The sequence below is a fragment of the Oryx dammah genome, unplaced genomic scaffold, assembly GCF_014754425.2.
Source record: "Oryx dammah isolate SB20612 unplaced genomic scaffold, SCBI_Odam_1.1 HiC_scaffold_27, whole genome shotgun sequence".
Taxonomy (NCBI): Eukaryota; Metazoa; Chordata; class Mammalia; order Artiodactyla; family Bovidae; genus Oryx; species Oryx dammah.
The window spans coordinates 99,703,541-99,730,908 of record NW_024070211.1 but is presented as its reverse complement, the minus strand read 5'-3'; the positions used below and the strand labels follow the sequence as shown (position 1 = coordinate 99,730,908).

Genomic DNA, 27,368 nt, shown 5'->3' with positions numbered 1-27,368 from the left:
AATACAAAGTAGATTCTCAGTAAATATTTGTTGAATGAATTTCTTTTCTAAAAAAACTGCAATGCAAGCACTTCATCTTATCTCAAATAGGGTCAAAATTTCTAAATAGGGATGTGGAGTTTTGTGTGACAAATGTCTGTCAAGGTCAAGGGAACCCCTGTACAAGAGCAGGTGGGAGTGCCTGACCCATCACTGTGGTCATCTGCGGCTCTGGCTATTTTTTCTCCATCCTTCCACTTTGGATCCAGATGGTACCAGAGAGGGGAAGGAACACTCTGTCAGTCTTGGGACCACCTTGTAGAATAAGCTCCAGAGCCTTCTTGTGTGTGTGCTAAGTCACATCAGTCGTGTCTGACTCTGTGATTCCACGGACTGCAGCCCACCAGGCTCCTCTGTCCATGAGATTCTCCAGGCAAGAATAATGGAGTGGGTTGCCATTTTCTTCTCCAGGGGATCTTCCTGACCCAGAACTTGAGTCTCTTATATCTCTCGAATTGGCGGGTGGGTTCTTTACCACTAGTACCACCTGGGAAACCCCACCCCCACCCCCCAGCTTCCTTACTAGTCTGTGAAAGGAAACCCCCTGAGTGATTAACCACTTGATAGTCACTAATCTAGAAACAAGCATGAAAGGTGCTGCAGTATGCTATGAGCCTGATATTTCAGAAGTATGGCTTTTGAAACATATACAAGCTTTAGTTTTTCAGGAACCAAAAACCTAGTTTTAATTTCACTCTGTCTTTCTTCTTTTTCCTCATCTTTTGAGTGTTTCATCACAGTAAGGGAATTAAAAGGAGACAGAGAAATTAGGGAGGGAGAGAAAACAAAAATTGACCCTTTGCCATTTATTAGCCTGTTCTATCATTGTTTGGTTTTATAATATCCTCTGCTGGAAAAGATCAAAACAAATTCACTCCAGTGAAAATCCCTATATCACTAGTCTCAATTTTAACTAAATAAAAAGACTGGACCAGATGACCTCCAGCTTTGGCAGTCAATGACTCTGCACCTGGAGGTGGGGGGATCACCACAAATTCCAGTGATTTACACACAGATAAAGTACAGCTAATTGTAACATGGCTAATTTCAGGGAATGGTCTAAAACATTGTTCTTTATCTATCAACCCCATCCTGTAGTGGGGTATTCCAAGTTTATGCTTTTAGTAAAAATAAGATCATCTAGGAATTAAAAAGATAACTTTCTGAGTTATGAGTTGATAATTTGCTCTTAATTCAAGGGTATAGAAAAGGGTCTTGATTTCTCTTTGTTCGATGGTGCATGCATCCTCAGTCGCTTCAGTTGTGTCAGACTCTTTATGACCCTGTGGACTATAGCCTTCCCGGCTCCTCTGTACACGGGATTCTCCAGGCAGGAATACTGGAGTGGGTTACCATGCCCTTCTCCAGGGGATCTTCCCGACCCAGAGACCTAACCCTGGTCTCCTGCATTAGCAGCTGGGTTCTTCATCACTAGCACAACTAGCCCTTGTTTGAAGGTACCTGGGAATCAAGACAAAGGAGAGCCAGTTGCTCACACTTTCCTCATTAATTAACACCCTCTTAGAGAGGGAATATTTGGAAATAAAAACTCATGTCCTTGGATTATCAGGGTAAATTGGATAGAAGTATTTTACAGATTAATTAATAAGATAGAAACATGAAAAATCATCAGTAGTTACCCCCTGGATTACATAGAGTAATTTTCTTCTGAAGAACTCAAAGACTTAGAATCCAGAAAAAAAAACCATACACACACACACACACACACACACACACACACACACAGAAAAAGATATACAGATTGAAAACCAAGGTTTTAATGAGATGCCCTCTTAGGCCCATGCATATAGAAATATGGAATTTCATCAATACAAGATCTAAATATATTAAAAGTACACAATACCCAGAATGTCTAACATTAAGAGAACCAACATGCTATTTACCATAGTCATTCATTCATTCATTCATCAAACATCCAGGAGGCAGGCCAGGGCTGGTGACTAAAAAGAAAAAGATACAATGCCTGCCTCAAAAAGCCCTATAGAGCATTAACAAACTCATAAGCCAATGATTTACCTAAAGAACACAACATTTTAGAGACCCCCAAGGGAGAGTTTTTCTGAGGGGGCAGAGTTTCACATCAGTCCATGTTTTTAACTCTTTCCTAGTCACCATTTTTGTTAGGAGGGACAGCAAATTGATTGGCAAACATGAAACTACCTTTGATGTTAAAGGTACCATTGGAACTGAGGGCCAGAGAGGATCAGTAACTATGACCATGAGAATAAATGAGAAGGTTTGCTGAGGGCTTATTAGGTGGCTGCTGTGGGTCACTTCCATGCATTGGAGAAGGAAATGGCAACCCACTCCAGTGTTCTTGCCTGGAGAATCCCAGGGACGGGGGAGCCTGGTGGGCTGCCATCTATGGGGTCACACAGAGTTGGACACGACTGAAGCGACTAGCAGCAGCAGCAGTGGTTAAGTATTTTAACTCACTTTATTATTTAATCTCCTTTTTACTGCTATGTTCTGTGTGCTGTGCCTTGTCACTCAGTCACATCTGACTCTTTGCAACCCTGCAGACTCTAGCCCACCAGGCTCCTCTGTCCATGGGGATTCTCCAAGCAAGAATATGGAAGTGGGTTGCCATCCCTCCTCCAGGGTATTTTCCCAACCCAGGGATCAAACCCAGGTCTCCCAAATTGCAGGCGGATTCTTTACTGCCTGAGCCACCAGGGAAACCCAAGAATACTAGAGTGGGTAGCCTATCCCTTCTTCAGGGGAACTTCTTGACCCAGGAATCAAACCAGGGTCTCCTGAATTGCAGGTGGATTCTTTACCAGCTGAGCTACCTAGGAAATCCCTTTTTACTGCTATAGTACCCAAAATAATTCAAAAGCAAGTTGCATGTGACAGCCAGGATTTGAACTCAGAGAATCTGAGTCAGCCCCAACTACTAAGGTAAGTCACAATTGAACCTGGGTTTTTACAGCGAAAGAGCACACCCATTCCAAGCCATCAGGCCAGGAGAGGAGCAGCCGTTTCCCACAGTAAACAACTTTGAAAGTCACTGAACAGTAAGAGAACAGAGCACAAGAAGATGGCAGAGCATTTCCTGCGAATGGCAGAGATCTTCAAGGCCAGGGAACACTGGATTTTACTTACCGCTGCTGTTAACTTAGACAAATAGAGCAATCTGCAAATGTGTGGGCTTGAAAACAGAGACACATTTGGATTCTGCCTTGTGTGTTATTTAAGCTCTGAGCAATAAGAATGGATCCCACAGCTAGAGAGTTTATGCCATTGGCCACCCCACTCAAAACACCTAGTCTCTAAGGTGACCACCATCAAGGTCCTGGCCTGATGGGGAAAAGCAGACACATGGTCTGACACAGGCTGCAGGTCTGTTATGAAGATACCCTTCAAGTATATGGAAACAGAGTAACACAATGAACACCCACATACCTACTGGCCAGCCTTCTTCAATCTTGACATTTTGCCACTATATTTGCTTCAGATATCTTACAGAAATAAAACATTCCAGGGGGCTTCCCAGGTTACACAGTGGTAAAGAATCTGCCTGCCGATGTAGAAGACACAGGAGATGCAGGTTCGATCCCTGGGTCAGGAAAATCCCCTGAAAGAGGAAACAGCAACCCACTGCAGTGTTCTTGCCTAGGAAATCCTCTATCTATGGGATCCATGGGGTCGCAAAGAATCAGACAAGACTGGGCCCCTGAGCGCACACACACAAAACATTCCAGACCCAGTTGCCTGCTGTGTAATTACTAACTCTGACGCCACCTCCCTCTCTCCTTCCACGGGAGTCTCCAGTATCCTAAACTTAGTGTTTATCATTCCCATGTTTATTTTGAGTACTATTAAAAACATATGTCTACCCGTAACTAATTACATAGTTTGGGCTCACAAGTTAAATTTCATCTATATATTATTTCTACAGTTTGCCTTTTGATTCAGTGTTATGCTTTTGGTTTTTTTAATTATGGTAAAACATACACAACATAAAATGTACCTTTTTATGGATTGAGTATATAGTTCTATGGCATTAAGTACATTTACACTGTGATGCTCAATGTTACTTTTTGAGGCTTATTCACAGAGACACTAGAAGCTCTTGTTTACTGTTCTACCATTTTACATACTCTATTATGTGCATTTACTGCAATATGTTCATTTGCAACTGAGGGCTTCAGATCATCTCTAGTCCTGCAATTTACCGTGTTACACTTGCTGCAGCCACAGACACCCTTGCGGGCATGCTCTCTGTTGAGGACGAACCTCTGAAAGTGAAGCCCCTGGGTCACAGGGGAGGGGCATCCTCAACCCACCTGGGTGTATACAAGTTGTTTTCCAAGTGGTTTATCAGCTACTCTCCTGCCAACAACATAGGAAGTAGAACTGTTAGTTGCGCAGTCATGTCTGAGTCTTGGTGACCCCATGGATTATAGCCCACCAGGCTCCTCTGTCCAGGGGATTCTCCAGGCAAGAATACTGGATTGGGTTGCTATTGCCTTCCCCAGGGGATCTTCCTAACCCAAGGATAGAACTTGGGTCTCCTGCATTGCAGGCAGATTCTTTACTATCTAAGCCACCAGGGAAAGCCTAACAATGTGGGAGTGTAGGGGGAAAAGAAACAGAAAAAAGAAAAAGACACACATTAAATTACTGTTTTTTTGATGATAAAATTAATATGTTGTTTTTTTAAAAGAAGGGCATAGAGAAAAGCACAATGAAGAAACTAAAGATCACCCATAAACTCACCACTTGGACACGGCTAACCATTCTTGACATTTTAGAATAAGTCCTCTCTTTTATCTTTACATACATTTACACGCTTTAACATAACTGGCATAAGACTGTATATATTATGTTCAAATTTTTAGAATGCATTTATATATTTACAGTCTTATAAAGGCATAAAAATTAGATTGCACTTAGTTTTATCAAACAACTGCTTTTATTAATAAGAATAACATTAGATGAAATCAAGGTAATTCTACAAGATTTTGAATCAGTGACTGCCAGATTTAAAGGGTGTATGTTTTCAAATAAAAACGAACTTGCTCCCCACCCCTAGCACCTCCAGAAGATCCACGGTTACTACACTTTTACTTACAGAATATGTTTTTACATATTCAAATGATTATTGCTGTTGTTCAGTTGCTAAGTCATGTCTGACTCTTTATGACCTCATGGACTACAGCATGCCAGGCTTTCCTCTCCTTCACCATTTCCCAGAGTTTGCCCAAACTCATGTCCATTGAGTCTGTAAGGCTATCTAACCATCTCATCCTCTGCCCTGCTCTTCTACTTTGAATTCAAATGATACTTGGTTACTTCATTGAACATTCATGCAACATCTTTAATAGGAACAGCACATTATTTCTAGTACCTGTTTTCTTATCCCTGAAAGTGCCCTATCGATAAGGACATCTGTGAACAAACTCAGTTTCTTCATAGGCTCATCTCCAGACTGCCAAGTGCCTACGCTTGGCCGTGTGACTACTCTTCCATTTCTAGGAAGGCCCACAACATGCAGGAACTCAGTTCCCTGTCTATCTCCTGTAGCCTTTTCTATAGCTGCAGGTGGCCACCCTGTCTGTGCTCATGTGCTCAGTTGCTTCAGATGTGTCCAGCTCTTTGTGACTCTATGGACTGTAGACCGCCTGCTCCTCTGTCCATGGAGTTTTCCAGGCAAGAACACTAGAGTGAGTTGCCATGCCCTCCTTCAGGGGATTTTCCCGACCCAGGGATCAAACCCATGTCTTATGCATCTCCTGCATTGCAGGTGGATTCTTTACTGGTGAGCCACCAGAGCAGCCCCTGTGTCTGTGGGGCTGGCCCAAAATATAGTTATGCTGAAAGGAAGCTCACCCTGGCTTGCATCACCATGCAGATTTTAATTGCACCTATGTGTTGCAAAGAGTTGGACACGACTGAGCGACTGAACTGAACTGATACTCTCATGACACAGGCTTTTACACAATTATAGAGGACTTTAAGGCACAAGGGACAAATTAAACTGATAGCTCCCAGGCATAAGAAAAGTTTGATAGTATTATATATTTTTAACATTATGGCTGATTATCTGAAAGAGCCCAAACTGGGCTACAAAGTGGCCACTATTTGTTACAACATTGTTCAGTGTTTTGTTGCCCCTACAGACTTGAATCTTTAAAATGTAAACAGAAAATTTTTAAAACAGAAAATTTTGTTGAGCTTGAACAGTTTGGATGCATTTTATTTACTAATTCAGGCATTGGCATACTTTTTCTCTAGGATTGCCAGATTTCACACATAAAAATACAGGATGTCCAATCAAATTTAAATTTCAAATAAACAGCAAATAATTTTTTATGTTTTAGTATGTTCTATGCAATATCTGGGCTACATACTAAAAGTTTTGGAAGAATTACTAAAAGAAAAATGGAGAATTATGTACAGCATTGGGGAATAATGGAAGAGGAGAGTGTAGAACCTTACTTCTATAGGATCTTCATGGAATATCCTTTTTAAGAAATGATTACAAATAAAGTAGCAACCTGAAGGATTGTGTATACAAGCTCACAACCTGATGTGAGCTGGGGTAGAAGGGGATGGAGTGGGAAAGGTAGGCTAAAGCCAAACTCCTCAGTCTTGAAAGCCAAGGAAAGTAAGCATAGTGCTATTCCATGGGTAGGAGGCATTCGAAAATACCACTTTTGCTGTTGAGCAGAAAACAGATGTCACAGGTATATGTTAGATTGAGAATCCCATATGGATTATGTGTGTACAGTTTTAAAATCATGGCACCTTTATTTTCCAAATTGCCAAAGCTCTTCCTGGAAACCTCCTCCTGACAACAAGAATGATAAGGACAGGCCATTCTATACCAGGCATTCTTAAACTTTAGCTCTCATTAGAATCACCTAAAAACTTTCTCAAAAACCCAAGGTCTGGGCCACACTGTGATCCAATTAAATCAGTATCTTGGGAGACCCAAACATCAGTATTTTTTAAAGTCTCTCTTGGTATCTCCAGTCACCCAGAGAGTCTGTTAAAATATAGAATTTTATTTAGGAAGTCTGGGCTGGGACTTAAGATTTTGCATTCCTTTGTTTCCTTAAAAAAAACTGGCATATAACTGACATATAACATTATATTAGTTTCAGATGTGTGACATAATTCAGTATTTGTATACACTGCCCACAGGGTTCACCACAATAAGTGTAGTTAACACCTGTCACCATACATAGTTTTTTTTCTTATGATGGAAACTTTTTTGTTTTTTAAACTTTCTGTTTTGTATTGGGGTATAGCCAATTCTGTCAAAAATGACAGATCTCTGTTCATTTCCAAGGCAAACCATTCAATATCACAGTACTCCAAGTCTATGCCCCAATCAGTAATGCTGAAGAAGCTGAAGTTGAACAGTTCTATGAAGACCTAGAAGACCTTCTAGAACTAACATCCAACATAGATGTCCTTTTCATTACAGGGGACTGGGATGCAAAAGTAGGAAGTCAAGAAACACTTGGAGTAACAGGAAAATTTGGCCGTGGAGTACAGAATGAAGCAGGGCAAAGGCTAATAGAGTTTTGCCAAGAGGACGCACTGGTCATAGCAAACACCCTCTTCCAACAACACAAGAGAAGACTCTACACATGGACATCACCAGATGGTCAACACTGAAATAAGATTGATTATATTCTTTGCAGCCAAAGATGGAGAAGCTCTATACAGTTAGCAAAAACAAGACCAGGAGCTGACTGTGGCTCAGATCATGAACTCCTTATTGCCAAATTCAGACTTAAATTGAAGAAAGTAGGGAAAACTACTAGACCATTCAGGTATGACCTAAATCAAATCCCTTGCGATTATACAGTGGAAGTGAGAAATATATTCAAGGGGTTAGATCTGATAGAGAGAGTGCGTGATGAACTATGAACAAAGGTTCGTGATATTGTACAGGAGACAGGGATCAAGACCATCCCCAAGAAAAAGAAATGCAAAAAAAGCAAAAGGCTGCTGAGGAGGACTTACAAATAGCTGTGAAAAGAAGAGAAGCAAAAAGCAAAGGAGAAAAGGCAAAATACACCCATTTGAATGCAGAGTTCTAAAGAATAGCAAGTAGAGATAAGAAAGGCTTCCTCATTGATCAGTGCAAAGAAATAGAGGAAAACAATAGAATGTGAAAGGCTAGAGATATCTTCAAGAAAATTAGAGATACCAAGGGAACATTTCATGCAAGGATGGGCTCAATAAAGGACAGAAATGGTATGGACTTAACATAAGCAGAAGATATTAAGAAGAGGTGGCAAGAATATACAGAAGAACTGTACAAAAAAGATCTCCACAACCCAGATAATCATGATGATGTGATCACTCACCTAGAGCCAGACATCCTGGAATGTGAAGTTAAGTGGTCCTTAGGAAGCATCACTACAAAGCTAGTGGAGGTAATGGAATTCCAGTTGAGTTATTTCAAATTCTAAAAGATGATGCTGTGAAAGTGCTGCACTCAATATGCCAGCAAATTTGGAAAACTCAGCAGTGGCCACAGGACTGGAAAATGTCAGTTGTCATTCCAATACCAAAGGAAGACAATGCCAAAGAATGCTCAAACTACCGAACAATTGCACTCATCTCACATGCTAGCAAAGTAATGCTCAACATTCTCCAAGCCAGGATTCAGCAATATGTGAACCGTGAACTTCCAGATGTTCAGCTGGATTTAGAAAAGGCAGAGGAACCAGAGATCAAATCGCCAACATCTGTTGGATCATGGAAAAAGCAAGAGAGTTCCAGAAAAATATCTACTTCTGCTTTATTGAGTATGCCAAAGCCTTAGACTGTGTGGATCACAAACTGTGGAAAATTCTGAAAAAGATAGGAATACCAGACCACCTGACCTGCCTCTAGAGAAATCTGTATGCAGATCAGGAAGCAACGGTTAGAACTTGACATGGAATAACTGACTGGTTCCAAATAGGAAAAAGGAGTATGTCAAGGCTGTCTATTGTCACCCTGCTTATTTAACTTCTATGCAGAGTACATCATGAGAAACGCTGGGCTGGAGGAAGCACAAGCTGGAATCAAGATTGCCTGGAGAAATATCAATAACCTCAAACATGCAGATGACACCACCCTTATGGCAGAAAGTGAAGAAGAACTGAAGAGCCTCTTGATGAAGGTGAAAGAGGAGAGTGAAAAAGTTAGCTTAAAGCTCAACATTCAGAAAACTAAGGTCATGATATCTGGTCCCATCACTTCATAGTAAACAGATGGGGAAACAGTGTAAACAGTGGCTGACTTTATTTTTCAGGTCTCCAAAATCACTGCAGATGGTGACTGCAGCCATGAAATTCAAAGACACTTACTCCTTGGAAGGAAAGTTATGACCAACCTAGATAGCATATTCAAAAGCAGAGACATTACTTTGCCAACAAAGGTCTGTCTAGTCAAAGTTATGGTTTTTCTAGTAGTCATGTATGGATGTGAGAGTTGAACTATAAAGAAAGCTGAGAGCCGAAGAATTGGTGCTTTTGAACTGTGGTATTGGAGAAGACTCTTGAGAGTCCCTTGACTGTAAAGAGATCCAACCAGTCCATCCTAAAGGACATCAGTCCTGAATATTCATTGGAAGGACTGATGTTGAGGCTGGAGCTCCAAAACTTTGGCCACCTGATGCGAAGAACTGACTTATTTGAAAAGACCCTGATGCTGGGAAAGATTGAAGGCAGGAGGAGAAGGGGATGACAGAGGATGAGATGGTTGGATGGCATCACTGACTCAATGAACATGAGTTTGAGTAAACTCCGGGAGTTGGTGATGGACAGGAAGGCCTGGCATGCTGCAGTCCATGGGGTCGCAAAGAGTCAGACATGACTGAGTGACTGAACTGAACTTATAGCCAATTAACAATGTTGTGATAGTTTTAGGTGAACAGCAAATGGACTCAGCCATACATATACACGTATCTATTCTCCAAACTCCACTCCCATGACGGGAACTTTTAGGATTTATTCTCTTAGCAACTTTCAAATATGCAATGTGAAGTGAAACTCGTTCAGTCATGTCCAACTCTTTGCAACCCCATTAACTATACAGTCCATGGAATTCTCCAGGCCAGATTACTCAAGTGGGTAGCTGTTCCCTTCTTCAGGGGAATCTTCTCAACCCAGGGATCTAACCCAGGTCTCCTACAGTGCAGGAGGATTCTTTACCATCTGAGCCACCAGGGAAACCCCAAATATGCAATACAGTATTATTAACAATAGTTACCACACCATATCTTACATCCCATCACTTATTTATTTCATAACTGAACGTTTCTAACTTTTGACTCCTTTACCTATTTCACCCACACCCCCTCCCTCTTCCTCTGGCAACCACCAGCCTGTCTCTGAATCTATGACTCTGGCTTTTTTGTTTGTTTTGATTTGATTTATGTGTTTGTTTTAGATTCCATATTTGTAAATGAAATCATATGGTATTTGTCTTTTTCTGACTTGTTTAACTTAACATAATGCCCTCAAGGTCCATTCATGTAGCAAATGGCAAGCTTCTTTTTTTTAATTGCTGAGTAATATTCCATTGTATATGTATACAACATCTTCTTTATCCATTCATTCATTGATGGACACTTAGGCTGCTTCCATCTCTTAACTATTGTAATAATGCTGCAGTGAACATGAGGTGCATGTATCTTTTCAAATTAGTGTTTTTATTTTCTTTGGATAAATACCCATAAGTGGAATTGCTAGATCATATGGTAGAAATAACTCCATGGATGTGTGGTCAACCAATCTATGATGAAGGAGGCAAGCGTATGCAATGGGAAAAGGACAGTCTCTTCAATAAATGGTTCTGGGAAAACAGGATGTCCACATATGAAAGAATTAAAGTAGACCACTATCTTCTACTATACACAAAAATTAACTCAAGATGGATGAAAGACTTGAATGTGAAGACCTAAAACTAAAACTCCTAGAAGAAGATATAGGTAGTAAGCTAGTCTTGAGATTAGTCTTGGCAGTAATCATTTGGACCTGACTTCAAAAGCAAAGGCAACGAAAGCAAAAGTGAACAAGTGGGACTACATCCAACTGAAAGGCATCTACACAGCAATGGAAACCATCAGCAAAATGAAAGGCAACTAAAGGATTGAAGTATCTGCAAACCATATTCCTGATAAAGGGTTAATATGTGAAATATATTTTAGAAACTCATACAATTCAATAGTTTTTTTTTTATCTGATTTTAAAATGGACAGGGGTCTTGAATACATATATTTCCAAAGAAGACATGGCCAACAGGCACATGATAAGATACTCAACATCAGGAAATGCAAATTATCAGGAAAACGCAAATCTAAACAATAATAAGATATTACCTCACACCTGTTAGAAATAGCTAACATTAAAAAGATAAGAAATAAGTATTGGTGAGGAGATGGAGAAAAGGGAACCCCTGTGCACTGTTGGGGAGAATATAAACTGGTGCAGCCACTATGGAAAAAAGTATGGAGTTTTTCCCAAAAGTTTTTTAAAAAATGAAATTTTGCATCGCTCAGAAGCTTCCGATGCTGCTGGTCTACCCCAACCCCCCTCTTTGAGGAGAGAGGGCCATTAGGTCTTTAGCAGTCCTCATCTACCCAGACATCTGCTTTCTGTTTTTTGGTCCCTTCATTGTGTTCCTACCAGCCATCCTTCAAGTTCTATTACCTGCTTTTTGGTCTACAAAGCACATAGGCTGCTAGCTACTGAGCCCAATGTGTCTTCCAGCTTTAAAAGAAGCTTTCCAAAGCTTTGGGATTTGCATGTGCAATCCCTCCAAAAAGCAGGCTATCTTATTAAGAGAAGGTCTGAAGAATCCTCAGGAACAAACGCTCAGTGTGACCCCTTTGTTCTCCCCGCCTCCATTCTCCAGTGGCTCTCTGTGCATGTGTTTGTCTCAGAACAGTCATGCACGGTGGGCCCATTCGTCTCCCCTTATCGCTCTGTGACTGCTGCCTAGCACTCGTTCAGCTGTGCACTGCAGCTTCTTGGCTGACAAGATAATTACATTCCTGGGCAGACGGGGAGAAAGAGTGGGAGTGCTTGAAGGTTCCGAAGCCAACTACCTAGTCATTGCTGGTGCAGACTTCAAGATCAAGCACCTGATCTAATTAGCACACTCCCATCCCTGCCCGCCAGATTGTGGAAAGCTGACAATTAAAAGCCTAAAGGCAAAACAGGTATCGCGCAACTCAGAGATAGACATTCACACTACCTTGTGCCAGAATTACATATTCTTCTTGGAATCTTGGGTGTCCTAGTAACAGAGTTGAGCCTCAGGGTAAACTTTTGCATAATACTGGGAGCCCTGTGTTTATAACAGAAAAATAAAATCTCACAAGAATGAAAGACCTCTTGGGAATAAATCCTTCTGATTATCTTCAGAAGGCCTTATTTCAGTCAAACCAGCTGGCCCCTGGCTCTAGAAGAAGCACACTGCCTGACAAAAGCAAGCCTCCATCCACAAAGAGCTGTTTTCCTTTGACCAGATAAATAGCGCAATACAGTCTACAGGGAATAAACATGTTTTCTGCCTCTATGGTTTCATGACTTCCTACATTTCTTTCAAGATGTTGCCTTCAATTTGAAAGCGATTACAGCCACAACCCTTTCTCTTCCTTTCCCTCTACTTTGAGTAAGAAAGTGTTCTATAATCTCTAAGCCCCTATATATTTAAGTACCAGTCATTATTGTCTTAACTTTCTAATGAGACGGCCCCTTCATGGCTGTTGCCATTTGCACAGTGAGCAAGGGGAGCTGGGCGAGCACTGCCTTTGAAGTCAAGATCTGTTTCTACCATGAATTAGTTCTGTGACCAGGCAAGGTACTCACTTCTCCAGCTAAAACGAAGGCTAAAAATCTTTAAAGATTAAAGAAATCAAAACAGCCCTAGCAGAAAGTTATGGGTTGAATTAGGCCCTACCCCCAACCCCCAAAATATGTTAAAGTCCTAATATCTAGTACCTCAATGTGACCTTGTTTGGAAATATGGCCTCATGGGTGTAATTAGTTAAGATGAGGCTATACCTGAGCAGGATGGATCCAGTAAGACTCGTGGTCTTAGAGAGACGCAGAAGAGCAAGCACCAAGAGACGATGGAGGCATATTTGGAGTAACAATCTACAAGTCAAGGAAAGCCATGAACTATCAACAACCACCAGGAGCTAGAAAGAGGCAAGGATAAGATTCTCCCCAACTGGTTACAGGGGCAGCATGAGGCACTTACTCTCAGACATCTGGCCTCTAGAACTCTGGAACAATTTTTGTTTGTTGTAAGCCACCAAGTTAGTGCTACTTAGTGATAGCAGCCCCAGAAAGCAAATGCATCCAGCTAATTTAGACTTATTCATTAACTTCTCTCTGGCTCACCAATGATGTCTCTAGACCAGGAGAACAATTTCCAGGCACATACTGTCAGTGGTCTGGTCAAGAGAGCTAACTCCAGGGCAGAGCGTGACAGGTGGGTCTAACTTGACTACTTCCTGGCTGGTTGACCTTGGCCAAGTTATCTAAACTCTCTGGGCCTCACTATCTTGGTATAATAATGGATATTATTACAGATAATAATGGTACCTAAGTACAGTAATAGAGCTTCTGTGGAAATCTAAATAGATGACACTGTCAGGGAGGAACGTCAAGGCCACTTATTCTATCTCAGATCATAGTAGTTCAGTGGATCAGGCAAATTCTGGTGCCTTTATCCCCCTCAGCATTGTATGCTTATCACTCCAGACCATTGAGCCATGTGGAACTCAGGAGACAAACAATAGGATCCCCTCCTCAGCATCCCTGCAACTTCCCTGAGGCCCATCCAGAGTCCTCAAAACAACAGATTCCTCAGGAGTCTTGAGTTTCTGAGGATGCAGGCGCCAAAAAGCAGGAGGTGCTTGGAGATGTCAGGAAGCTAGCTAGGACTGCTCCATCCTTTCACGAGGCCCCCTAAATTCGTAACTGCAGCTCAGGAGGACTCCATCCTGAAACCAACTCCTGTGAATGGTGTGAGGTTAACAAGCAAGTCAGGTTGTTCTATGAATGCCCAGGAGTTTGCCCAGTGTACCCCTCCCTTAGGCCCACCCCCCAGGTAGAAGGAATCCCGGTAGGAGCTAATTATTCCCTGTGGCCAACACCCAAAAGATCTGAGACTACTTCAGAATTACTGGCATTTTCTCCAGTTTAGGCGACATCTTGCTTCCCAGGTGGCGCCAGTGGTACAGAACCTGCCCGCCAACGCAGGAGACATGAAAGATGCCAAATTCGATCCCTGGGTCGGGAAGACCACTTGGAGGGGAGCAGGGTAACCCGCTCCAGTGTTCTTGTGTGAGGAATCCCATGGGCAGAGGAGCCTGGCGGGCTACGGCTCACAGGGTCACAAAGAGTCGGATGCGACTGAAGGTTCTTAGCACGCAGGCGTTGATTACCACCGAGAAGCACCGTCTTGACGACGACAGAATGTCTGCCTCTGCGCGTTTTCTCATCTCAGAACACCCATATACTGTGGGTTTGTTTCTGCTGTGTGGATGTACCTAAGAGCAGAACTGCTAGGTCCAGTTCAGCCATAGTAACTACTGCCAGTTTCCAAAGTGATGGCACCTGTTTAGGCTCCTGTGGGAAGCACGTGCGGGCACTGTCACTTTTTTCAATTGTAGCCATTGTAGTGTGTGCACCCTGGCATCTCATTGTGGTTTCCATTTGTAGGCAGACGCTTTACCCACTGAGCCACCAGGGAAGCCCCCATTTATATTTATCTAATGATTAATGATGCTGAACACTTTTCACATATTCTTTTGCCTCTTAAACACACACACACATATATATATTATATATATATTTTTTGTTGTTGTTGTTTGTTTGTTTAAACTAAAAGAAGTCTTTTCCTTGCTGGTGTATAGGAGTTGTTTGGACATTCTGGTACCAAATCAGATTCATGTGTTATAGATACTTTCTCCCACTCAGCGGTTTCTTCTCATTCCCTTAAAGGCATCTTTTCAGAGCAGAAATTTTTTAATTTATTTATCTTTTCCTTTATAGGTCATGCTTTGGTGTAGGGCATGAAGTTATCTCCCCTAACTTCTATCTATAGTGAGAAAAGTCAAAACAGTGGGTAGGCTTTTAGAGGAAGAGTAATGAGCTGATGGCTCAGATGGTAAAGAATCTGCCTGCAATGCAAGAGATGTGGGTTTGATCCCTGGATCAGGAAGATCCCTTAGAGAAAGGACTGGCAACCCACTCCAGTATTCTTGCCTGGAAAATCCCATGGAGAGAGGAGCCTGGTGGGCCACAGTCCATAGGGTCACAAAGAGCGACTAACACTGTTGCATTCTTTTTTTTTTTTTTTTCACAATGACTGGGACGTAGTTACTACAAGGGAGGATTCTAGGGGCTGATTGTGTTCTTTTTCTTGATCTTGGTAGTTACACTTGCTTGTTTACTTTTTAACTATTCAGCGAACTATATACTTACTCCTTGTACGCTGTGTATATGTTTTACTGCTACTAAAGCTGTGAGAGAAGGAGAGAGGAAATGTACAACAGAGATTTTGCACAGAAAATGCACAAACAGAAAGAGATTTTAAGATAATGACCAAAACAAATACTGTGAAAGACTAGAGAAAATATTTGTAAACAGTATATATAAGCTCATAGATTCTTAATCTTATAAGCCGACCTTGTAATAAATATATTTTAGCAGGAAAACATTTAGTAGGTATAGTTAAAGAATGAGAACAGTGGCATTGGTTAATCCTATAATGCTGAAAACAAACAGGGCTGAGTATAAAATCCCTCCGTATTAATGAGGCTCCACAGAAAGAGTTAAGCAAGCCTGAAGAGAAGCAGCAGGTTGCTCTAAATATTTGGTTTTACAAATTCTTTTTTTAAATGCTAGCAGCAGGTAGATGGCAAGTTGACTGCTGGCTTCTCATCCTCTGCTATGTGCATGCTAAGTCACTGCAGTCGTGTCCGATTCTTTGCGACCCCGTGGACTGTAGACTTCCAGGCTCCTCTGTCCATGGGATTCTCCAGGCGAGAATACTGGAGTGGTGAGGAACCCATGACACAACAGCAGAAATGTCACAAGAGAAGGATATACTGGTCCAGGAGAGTCACCACCAAAGGCAAAAACCCATCACGATGTCCAGCAAGGATAGAGCTAATAATAAACCATATCGAAGAACAGAGCCAGGCTTTGAACCTGAAGATGAGCATTAACCCAACAGGAAGTGCCATCAAAGCAGCAGCGGCAGTCCCTTCGGGAGCCATCTCTCCCAAGGAGAGGACAGCAAGAGAGCGTCAAAAGCAGCCAAGGGGCAGCCAAGGTCCTCAGCCCGAGTCTCCGAGGAGACTAACAACCCAATGGGCTATCCATGGTGACCTGGGGCGGCAGGTGTGTGGATCTGTGGTTCTCTGCCCTCGGGCAACCACAAGGCCACACCTGATGGCCAGTTCTGGCAGTCAGACACCCAGAGGCCCTGAACTTAGAGACGCTCTCTGAGAGTATCCCGATCTGTGCAGGTGTGAACTCAGGCACGGTCCTCTGAAGGCTTTGATGCCTGCCAGATAAATCACCCTTTGTCCTTGTCTTATCCTCTACCCTTGACAGACAGGAGATTTCCAGGGAGCAAATGGAGACTGTTGGACAAATAAATTTTTTTCTGAGATGGGGGCAAAGTAAGCCAAAAAGAAAAAAATAGGGCTTGATGAAGGAAGTCAAGAAAATGAAGGTGAGCAGAAAAAGCCAACCTTGCAAACACGAGTGAGAAAAGCAACCTCAGGAACTCGTGGGTGGCATGGTGGTGAGGAAGGGGGGAAAATCCATAGTTAGGAAAATCCATGGACAGATAACAGGGATCACAAGCCCAGGAAATCAGGCCCAAGCAGAGAAGTCTGCATATCTAATCAGCTCACACAACCTTGTGTTTTCAGAGTTTACCATTTCTAATATCCAAGAGTTCTCTTTCCCAATCACACTGCTATAATTTTTCACATCCAGGCATGCAAAGTCACCCTTTTTCTAACATTAAACATGTTTAATCAGGACAATTTATAATAGCACTTTAGAGTCTTAGTAAAAGAGAGGCATTTGACACATGATAGTTACAGTAATCATAATACTACAAGATTTAAAGTGTAATTTTTTCCACAGTGTTAGATCAGAAAGCCAAATTGCCCACATCCTTAGTTAGTTTTTTGCACTGCTTTTACAGGGAATCAGCATCCAGAAATTAATTAATAGTCTTCCTCTCCACAATGATCAGTGTCATCCCTGGGTACTACTAGCTGCCAACTCCTTTGTACCCTCGCTCTGGTGGCAATCAGCAAATGCTATTAACGTTAAACCACTTGTCCTAACAGCCAAAAGTCAAATGTCATACACAGGCAGGACCATAATTATGCTTTAGGAAGTGGATGGATTTGGCTTTGTTAACCAAGAATTAACTCCAAATCTGGAGGCCACTTGAACTAGTGCTTCTAGAAAATATTCATTATATATTGGCCTTGGGGATGCCAGGACATTTTTCAAGGATAACAGCTTCATGCAGAGCTAAAGGCCTTGGAATTCTTTGTCAAATGGCCCTAAACCTTTCTTTGACAAGCTCTAAATATTCCCTCCAACTTCTCTTCTGGGACCAGTCAAATTTACACACATTCCAGCTCCACTTGAGTGAAATCCAAGTTCCCATTTAGGTATTTGCTGCTAACCACAGTTCTCATGCTTCATGGCCCTTTTGACATGTGTTTATTTGAAAAGGTAAGTCGATGAACCGGTGCCTTCCTCATATTTGACAAGTTCTACCTGACTTGGGGAAACCAAAGGGGGCCCCATTCAACAAGCAGTGATGGAGAGACCCAAAGTAACTCGAGGGATGTTATCTGGATGATTACCCACAGCCCCTTCAATAATAAAATGCAGATCAAAGCAGACGGACAACTGATACTCTTTTAACAGTTCAGATTTCCATCCACTTCAGACTTAAACACAATCACAAACGGTGAAATAAGTAGGACATAACAGAACCCACAAATTAAAACCAAAGCTCATTTTCCCGTATACACGGAGTAGAAGGTTTGGATTTAACCTGGGTGCCCACCTGTAGTGGGGGACCTCCCACCACTCCTTGGTGTTCCAATATCAGCTAGGCTTCATTTGTTCCTCTCTTTGATTCCCTTTGTCTTGATTGATTTATTTAGCATCATGATTATAATTAATAATAAAAATTAATGTAATCTGTGCTCAGTTACTTCAGTTGTATGTGACTCTTTGTGACCCTATGGACTATATAGCCCACCAGGCTTCTCCCTCCATGGGATTTTCCAGGCAAGAATACTGGCATGGGTTGCCATGCCTTCCTCCAGGGGATCTTCTTAATCCAGGAATCAAACCCATGTCTTCTGTGTCTTCTGCATTGCACCAGATTCTTTACTGCTGAGCCACTGGGGAAGCCCCAATTCTAATTTCGTTTCATGCATTTTTAAAACTACTTAAATGAGGTAGGGTGTTACTATGTTTGAACCTTAAGAAATGCCCTAAATTCTTCACTCAAAGCTTATTTCTCTTTTTTCCCTACAATTATAATAAATTCAGTCATTTAATTTCACAGCACACAAATACTTTAGAAGAGAACAGCTGACAAAATGAGTGATTGTTTCTTCTTGATGTAGCACAGCATATTAAGCCTACTTAATAGATATTGCTGAATGCAATAGTAAATGAATGAATGACTTGGTAGGCGAGTGATACCTTACAGCTTAACAAGAAGACAGAAACTATTTAAAAACAAAAGAAACAAAAGCATAGAGAGTGGGGTCCATTTGGTAAGGGTGTGATCTATCTCTTAATTTTAGAAGTCTTTGATGATCACAGAATTATAGTTAATATTATAAGTATGACTAGGTAGTCAGAAAAATGTCAAGGTATGCTTGAATGTCTTGATTTAAGAAGACAGAAGTCTGTCCTATATATTTTAAGAAAATTTTTGTTTGAAAATAGTTTTAAAGCAGAAACTTAAGGGATAATTTTCAGCAGTCTAGAAAATTGCTTTCTTTGCAATGCTTCACTCCTTAGCCATGTTTGATACCTGAAGGGTTGAACTAATACAGTGAATTCTCCTCCGGTGGGAACAACATCTCAGGGGAAGGAATGTACATGGAGAATGCAGATGGTTTAGAGCTAAGTGCTGATTCACACAATCCTGACGAGTGAGGGGCGATTCCAACCAACTCCAGTACGGTGCTGACATCCCTAAGGGAGTACTCATTACTGCTAGAAAAGGAGGAGTTAACAGCAAGCATTCAAACAATTCACTCCTTTGCTCTACCGAGCAGCTGACAATGACTGACAAGGAAGACCTCTGGGCTGATTGACCTGAGGGGTGGTCTGATGGCAGTGAGGGACTCAAGTGACCCCAACCTTAGTTTCTGCAATGCTACAGAAAAAAAAAAAAAAAGGAAGATAGTTCCTGGTAGTGAGCTCAGAGCTTTTTAGAAAAAGGATGTTCCCCAAATCAAAAACGTTATATACATGTTATTTCTATTTGAGACTTAACTCCTGTTGTGATGTCAATTACAGCCCTAGACTAAGGCCACCACAGACATTAGATTTCCCCGGCAGCAACTCTGGCCATTCATTTCCTGCTTGAGCTCAGGAAGCAGCACGAGGCACAGCTAGAGTTTCAGGACAAACACCGTTTATTATCAGGAAACTGTTTCTCCCAGCCAGTTAAACAGAGGTGATCTCAACCATAGGTTGAACCCCACGCTTAATGCTTCTCAGTTACAATGAGCAAAGATTGACTTATTTTGTTTGTTTGTTTACAGAATTATGCAAAACTCATTCCTGGAGCTACAGTAGGGGTACTTCAGAAGGACTCTGGAAACATTCTCCAGCTGATCATCTCAGCTTATGAAGTATGATATTTTACTGTTGGGGTCTTTTTGCATTTATTTGATGTTTAAAAACTATGTTTTAGGCAGTTAAATGCACTCTCCTTTGTTGGTAGAGATGGTTGGTAGAAAATCTCTCTGCATTAATGCAGCCAAAATGTAAATTTTGTTCACTTTATTTGCAGATATTTTTCCCAGAAGGTGGGGCAGAAGGTAGAAAACTCATAAACCTGACCATAAAGTTAAGGTTGTTTTTATAGTAATAACCAACAGCGGCATTGTCACCTGCAGAATTTTAATTCTACTGAAAAGGCTTCATGAGTCATACAATTAAGCTTTCCTCTTCTCTGCCTAAAAAAAAAAAAAAAAAATTGTTTAAATTGCCAGTGAATAACAGCTATGAGAACTAACTCCACAGGCTTAATGAGACTCCATCATAACTCAAGGGAAAACACAGCAAAGCACATCAGGAACACCGCTTTGCAGATTCCCTGCTTTGAGGAATGAGGGAAATTTTCCATTAGTGTTATATCATATAAATACATTTTAAACTTTCTTTCTTTCTTTGCATTGTCTTTGTAAATTAGTGCCTGAGGACAGAATTTTTCCCTTAAAATAAGATACATACCTACAGGGTTGCTCTGTTTTCTCTCTTTGTCTCCATTTCATAACCCAATCAACAGTGGGTGGCCTGTTGCCAACTCTTTTTATTTTGGTTCCTAAATATCACTATCAGCCCCTCTTTTGCTTTTCCTTACAAAGAAACACACATACACACACAAAGATGAAATTCTACATTAGGACAGGAATGAAAAAAATGACATTTTATAAAGCAGTAAATCTCTCGTATTTGCTCCAAATGTCAGTTGCTCCAAATGAATAAAATGCTAACTTTTGATGTTTTAAAATTACAAATAAGTGATACATATGCACTGTATAACAATACTTAGCATATACAGAACCAGTGTTCCCTGACATTTCAGAATCACCTGGAATGTTTTTTTTTAAAATAGGTGTGTCTAGATTCCTTTCACAAATGTCTTAGGAGAACTTTAAGAGGAGGAAGAGTGACATATTTTAAGAAACTCCCCACCCCAGTTTTTTTTTGACATCACCCCACCAATTTTGAGACTCTAACAGGGGAAAGCAAGGTATTTTTTCTCAAAGACATTTTCTCAAAGAATAAAACACAGATGGTTCATTAAAGTTACGAGATGAGGGTGTTTTTAATTCATATCCTCAGAAACTTCAGTTTTCTTACCTCACATCAAAAATTAATCACCATGTTAGTTCATGCTTGAAATTCTTCCAGACAGGAAAGCTTGTCAACAAAATACTATAAAAACCTTCCTCCCTCTCAAGCAATGAAGTTTTAATGTGTAGAATCAAATAAAATCACGTGGCAAACCTTCACTGTGTTAGAACACGCTCAATTTTCTTTAATTCAGGACTCTCAAAAATGCTGGCTACTAGCATCTTCACAGGAGGTAAGCAAATTATAAAACAGTGAATTGTCAAAAATATTTCCCCTCCCGTCTGACCAGCCCTGTCCGGGCCCCTGCTTGCTCTGTCAGAGTTTATGGCTCACTTTATGTCCCCAGTCACATAACTTACAGAGTAGTTGAAATCAAGACATCAAACATTTGAAGTGAATCTTGTGTTTTATTTTACTGTCTCAAAATTATGAAGTGTCTATTATTCTTAAATCAAACCATTCTGCTCTGGAGTTATGGCTGAAACTCGATGAGTCACTATGAGGCATGCAGCAAATCTTGGCACTAGTTCAGCTTGTTTTTCTATTGTGTAATTTTTAAATGTATCCAAAAAGGACATGACTGAGCGACTGAACTGAACTGAACTGAAGAGGACTTTAAAACATGGGGACCCATGGACTGGATTTCTTCCCAACCTAGAAAAAGAGAGAGAAGGAAAGAGACTATACTGAGAGAAAACATAAAACGCTTCTGACTTGTAGTGGGGCAGGGGCAAACAATTTGTGTTTATTCTCAGTGACTACAAACTTCAGCTCAGTATTTTACACGGACTTTAAAAAAAAACCTTAAATACCAGATGTGTATTCATCTGGCCATCATTTATTACTCTCTTTCCTTCTCTAATCACATAATAAAACTGTTGAAATATTAATGCTCCCAAGGGTAAGCTCCCTGGTTGGCATTTAAGTTCTAGAAGAGAAGTGACTTGTTTTGTTTTGTCTAGCTCATAGTAGATGCTCAAAAAATGAGTGAATGAAAAGATGAAACCTACAGACATATATTTATGTCCTTGCTTTGGCAAATTCATATTATCTGCAATAGGATGTATTATATCAATGCTGAGATTTCCTTCATTTTGGTTAGATTATGTTACTCACTACCCCTAACTGCTGTAATCTACAGACTTTCAGGTTATATCCCTCATTTCTCATTTAGTTCACTGTGCCTCTATCTCCAGTGCTACTCCTATCTTATTTTTTGATGATTTCAGCCCATATATATGGTCCTTCCCATATCATGGGCTCTCAGTTTCTTGAACTCTGATTCTCAAATGACCTTGTTCCCTTCCCACTTAATTACTTCTTCATATCTTCACTCTCTTGTCATACCTTAAACCTTATCCTTGCCAATAAACACCTCCATAATATCAATTGTGTGCAATCAGTTGTCCACTCACCATTTCTAATCTTTTCACCTTATTCTTGCTAATTCCCCTAATGTTTTTTCCAGCCCCATTAATTAGGATCTCTAATTGACCATATCTTCTCTGTACAGTTCCTCATCCCCCTGATGTCTTCTCTCACCTGGTTCTCCAGTTTAAATTCAATTATTCTGGCCACTCCTTAGATATACTCTCAACTTCCCTGAACCTTATTGCTCCTTTGAGGTTTTTGGCCAACTGTAGTCCTGGTCAAATCCAGTCACTCTGCACAGCTGAATGGAAGTGGGAAAAACATACAGTCATGCTACCTGGTCTCACTTTAAATTCAGGATCATGGACCTCAAGCAGGCCCTCCATGCTGCCTGGCAACCAGGATATATGTTTCTATTAAACATCCAAATGGAGATATCTAGGAGTCAGTTGATATGTTAGTCTAGGTTATTCAGCAGAATAAGCTGGACTTTCCCAAACACACTTCACCAATAGTTTTCTCCTCCTCAACTAATGGTAATTCCATTCTTCACACTGCTAGAGACAAAATGCTTGAAATGATCCTGACTCCTCTCTTTCATTTACACTTTACATTTAATCCATCAGGAAATCTACCCTCAGATTTATTTAGAATTTGGTCCAATCACTGTCATCCTGGTTGGAGCCACCCTCCTCATTCACCTGAATTATTGCAAAATTTCCTAAATGCTATGTCCTGTTTCTACGTCTGTTTTCCTGCATCTTGCTTTCAACAAAACAGCTAGAATTTTCATTAAAAATATTAACTCCTATCACTTTTCTCTGTGCATGCCTGCATGCGTGCCAAGTCACTTCAGTTGTGTCTGACTCTTTGTGACCCCGTGGACCATAGCCCACCAGGCTCCTCGGTCTGTGGAATTCTCCAGGCAAGAACACTGGAGTGGGTTGCCATGCCCTTCTCCAGGGGATCTTCCTGACTCAGAGATCAAACTCACCTACCTCTCTTACATCTCCTGCACTGGCAGGCAGGTTACCATCACCCTTCTATAGGTAACCCCAACTGTTTTCTCATTTATGTAGAGTAAAAGTTGAAGTCTTAGTAACATTCCATGAGTACCCTACCAGGTCTGGTGCCCTCCACCCATTACCTCTGAACTCACCTTCTGTTAACTCTAACTCTCTGCTCTAGGACAGTAACTCTGCCCTCCTTGCTGTTCTGCTTCCAGACATCATCCTGTCTTTGGGCCTTCACACTGGCTGCACCCTCTTCCTGAAACACATTTTCTCACATAAATACGCATGGCTAATTTTCTCTCACTTTCTTGAAACATCACCTTCTTAACAAATCCCACTGTGACCACTTTTAAAAGATCACAGCCTATACCCCCTGCCCACACTATCTTAATCTTCATTATCCCACCCTAACTTTTTCCTGTAGCATTATTACCTTCCGGCGCTACATAATTTTCTTATGTATTGTGTGGTTTCCTTTCTGTCCTCCCACACTGGAGTATAAACTCAGTCAAGGGATCAGCTATTTTAGAGGTTTTATAGAACAGTGCCCAGTACATAGTGGCCACTCAATAAATATTTTCTGAGTGAATACATTGGAAATGTAACTAGCTAAGATAAAACAGAGTTGCAGGGTTTATTTTAATGCTAAATTGGCAGAATTTGAAATCTGAAGACATGACGTGAATAATCTTTAGGACTGAGAAATGACACTTTAATCTCTGACAAAGACTACATTCTAAAAAGTCAGCCTGTGTCTGTCAGTGGAAGGAGTGATCATGTGGAACAAATAACAAAACAGGGAAGAGGAGTGACTTAGAATTTACAGTAAGCAATTTAGAATTACAAGGAAGGTGGGGTCCTCCCAACATGCAGTTGACAAATTATACTTCAGGAAAGTTTGAATCTGAATATGCCTTTAAAATTCTATCAATGGAATGTGCATAGGAACTCAAATCCTTTTAGAGGAGGTATGACTTAATTCATAATATTTTACAATTTGTTTTTATTCTGTTTTTAAAAAATAATTTATTTTTGTCCCCCAAATACAGACTTCTCTTTTACAAAAGAAAGAGGAATCTTTTAACTTTTATCTAGTCCTCTCCTTTACCTTTGTAGTCAACAATCCCATTCCTCATCATGCCTCAGGCAGGGGTGAATGCAGCCACATGCCAGCTTCCTTGACTCAAATTTTCCTATCCTCTCCTCTAGTCTGTCCTGCACACACCTTCCAGACAGCCTCCCTGCAGTGGTATTTTCAGTAAATCAGGCCCCTGTTTTAAAGCTTCAGGAAATGTTTCCCACAGGTCTTAACTCATCTCTCCAAACTACAGGGCTTTCTGTGGTCGGGTATCTCCCCAGACAGTTGGGGTGCAGGCTTGGGCTGAGCCCCTCTTGTCTCCATTCTGAACCACTCCTGGCACAGAATTTTCTCTTTTCTGGCCCCCTCACCTGAAATACCATTGTCATCCCCTCCAGCAATCTAAATCCAACACAGCCATTAAGGTCCAGTCTTCTAATACTTCAGCCTTCACTGACTACCCTCTTTTCTGAAGTCTCCCAAACCCTTAAGTATTACACATTTTTTTTTTCTAATTTAATGGTACACTGACTGACACTGTATGCTAACTGCTTCACTTGATTGCATCTTATTTTTTTTCAGCAAGATGATTATCTTGATGGCAGAAATCCTATCTTATACGCATTCCCCCAGACCTGGCTCTATACTAAATGTACAAAAGGGACTCTGTAAATTCGTATTGATTTCAAGGCACATTTTCTCTCACATTTTAGCATCTCTAACATTGGGATGCATTTTGATCAGTCATGTCTCACCGATGCTTTCCGTAGAATGAAAGTCACGGTGGAGTGTTCATTGCCTGCACATGTATAACTCGGCAGTAATTGAATGTGCTGTCACTTCAATTCATTATGTGCACTGTTGGTACTGAGGACAATCACAATTTTTAAATATCTTCCAAGTTTTCACTATGATTTGATACTGAAAAGTTATTGTCTATGCGGAAATGTACCAAAACAGAATAACAGGGGAGCAAATGCTGATATCGGCAAAGCAAGTATTCATTGCTGGAGGAATGATCTGTATGCCTTTCAGAGTAACAACCAGCAGCTTTATGGGACCTAAAAAATGATGATACTTAGGAGACAGGTAAAGGAAGCTATTGTTATATTTTGCTACCGAGATATAAGCAAAAGATTTGCCTTTTATATGCCATGCTTGGACTATAATTCATAAGACTGGACTGTAATCCAGTCCTTGCAATTCAGGACTAGAGAAATTTGCCAAACCCTCAAGATGAATAAAATAATTTTTAAATCAGTGATGAACTGACAGGTTTAATTCATATGTAGTGCTGAACAATCTCGAAGTATTTTGTCATAGTTTAATTGTCATAAAATAATGGTGAATCTTGTAATGGACGGCACCTTAGATTTGATAAAATATGCTTGTGTGTGTGTGTATGTATTACTCGCTTTCTTGCTTGACTGGTGATCTGGTAAATTTCTTTTAGACCAAACTGAATTTTATTCATTTGCTGTGTAATGAACATGATCACAGATTCTCCTCTTCTGGCTCTGTTTTTTGGTTGTGATCTTGTTCAACTCTCTATGTCTCGTCTAAAGGAACTGCGGTCTGAGGTGGAGCTGGAAGTGTTGGGAGACACGGAAGGACTAAACCTGTCATTCACAGCCATCTGTAACAGCGGGGTCCCCTTTCCACACCAAAAGAAATGCTCTCACATGAAGGTGGGAGACACGGTAAGCAGAGGTCAACAGGGCATCTGAAAAGTCATTCAGATGATCTCTCAGAAGCTATCTTAGTGCAGTAAAGCTGGGCTTCTCCTTTCAAGAATTTCAAAAGCGGTTTTCAAAGATTTCCCAATAAACGCTTCTGGGAAAGCTGATCCCCATGGGCTGTGTATACTCCAGTGCATTTTGATGGCTTGTTGCTCTTGTCATTTAGTCACTAAGTCATATCTGACTCTTTCGTGACCCCGTGGACTCTAGCCCACCAGGTTTCTCTGTCCATGGGGTTGCCTGGCAAGAATACTAGAGTGAATTGCCATTTCTTTCGCCAGAGGATCTTCCTGGCCCAGGGACTGAGCCCACATCTCCTGCATTAGCAGGCAGATTCTTTGCCATTGAGCCACGAGGGAAGATCATTTTGGTGACTGCTGCTGCTGCTGCTGCTAAGTCGCGTCAGTCGTGTCCGACTCTGTGCGACCCCATAGACGGCAGCCCACCGGGCTCCGCCGTCCCTGGGATTCTCCAGGCAAGAACACCGGGGTGGGTTGCCATTATTTTGGTGATTAGAAGAGGATAATTAGCATTTTCTTTTCCAGGCTTCATTCAACGTGACTGTGAGCTTACCAAGCTGCGAGAGAAGGAGCAGGCACGTTATGCTAAAGCCCGTGGGGCTGGGCGATGCTTTGGAAGTCCTCGTCAGCCCGGAGTGCAGCTGCGCCTGCCAGAAAGAGGTGGAGGCGAACAGCTCCAAGTGCAACAACGGCAGTGGCTCCTTCCAGTGCGGGGTGTGTGCCTGCCACCCTGGCCGCATGGGTCACCACTGTGAGTGCGGGGAGGACGCGCTGAGCACCGAGTCCTGCAGAGAGGCCCCAGAGCTCCCCTCGTGCAGCGGGAGAGGCGACTGCTACTGCGGGCAGTGTGTCTGCCACCTGTCCCCCTATGGAAACATTTACGGGCCTTACTGCCAGTGTGACAACTTCTCCTGCGTGAGACACAAGGGGCTGCTCTGCGGAGGTAGGCTATGTCC

General features: G+C 41.4%; 1 protein-coding gene across 7 annotated transcripts in view; it reads left to right on the top strand.

Moving 5' to 3' along the window:
• Window positions 1–27,368, top strand: part of ITGB6 (integrin subunit beta 6) — a 141,982-nt gene that overhangs the window by 81,976 nt on the left and 32,638 nt on the right. For all 7 annotated transcript variants that reach the window (XM_040229197.1, XM_040229195.1, XM_040229196.1 and 4 more), the window contains 3 exons: window positions 19,871–19,960; window positions 26,219–26,353; window positions 26,938–27,355. In XM_040229197.1, the coding sequence (XP_040085131.1) occupies window positions 19,871–19,960; window positions 26,219–26,353; window positions 26,938–27,355 (643 nt within the window). The remainder of the gene's footprint in view (window positions 1–19,870; window positions 19,961–26,218; window positions 26,354–26,937; window positions 27,356–27,368) is intronic.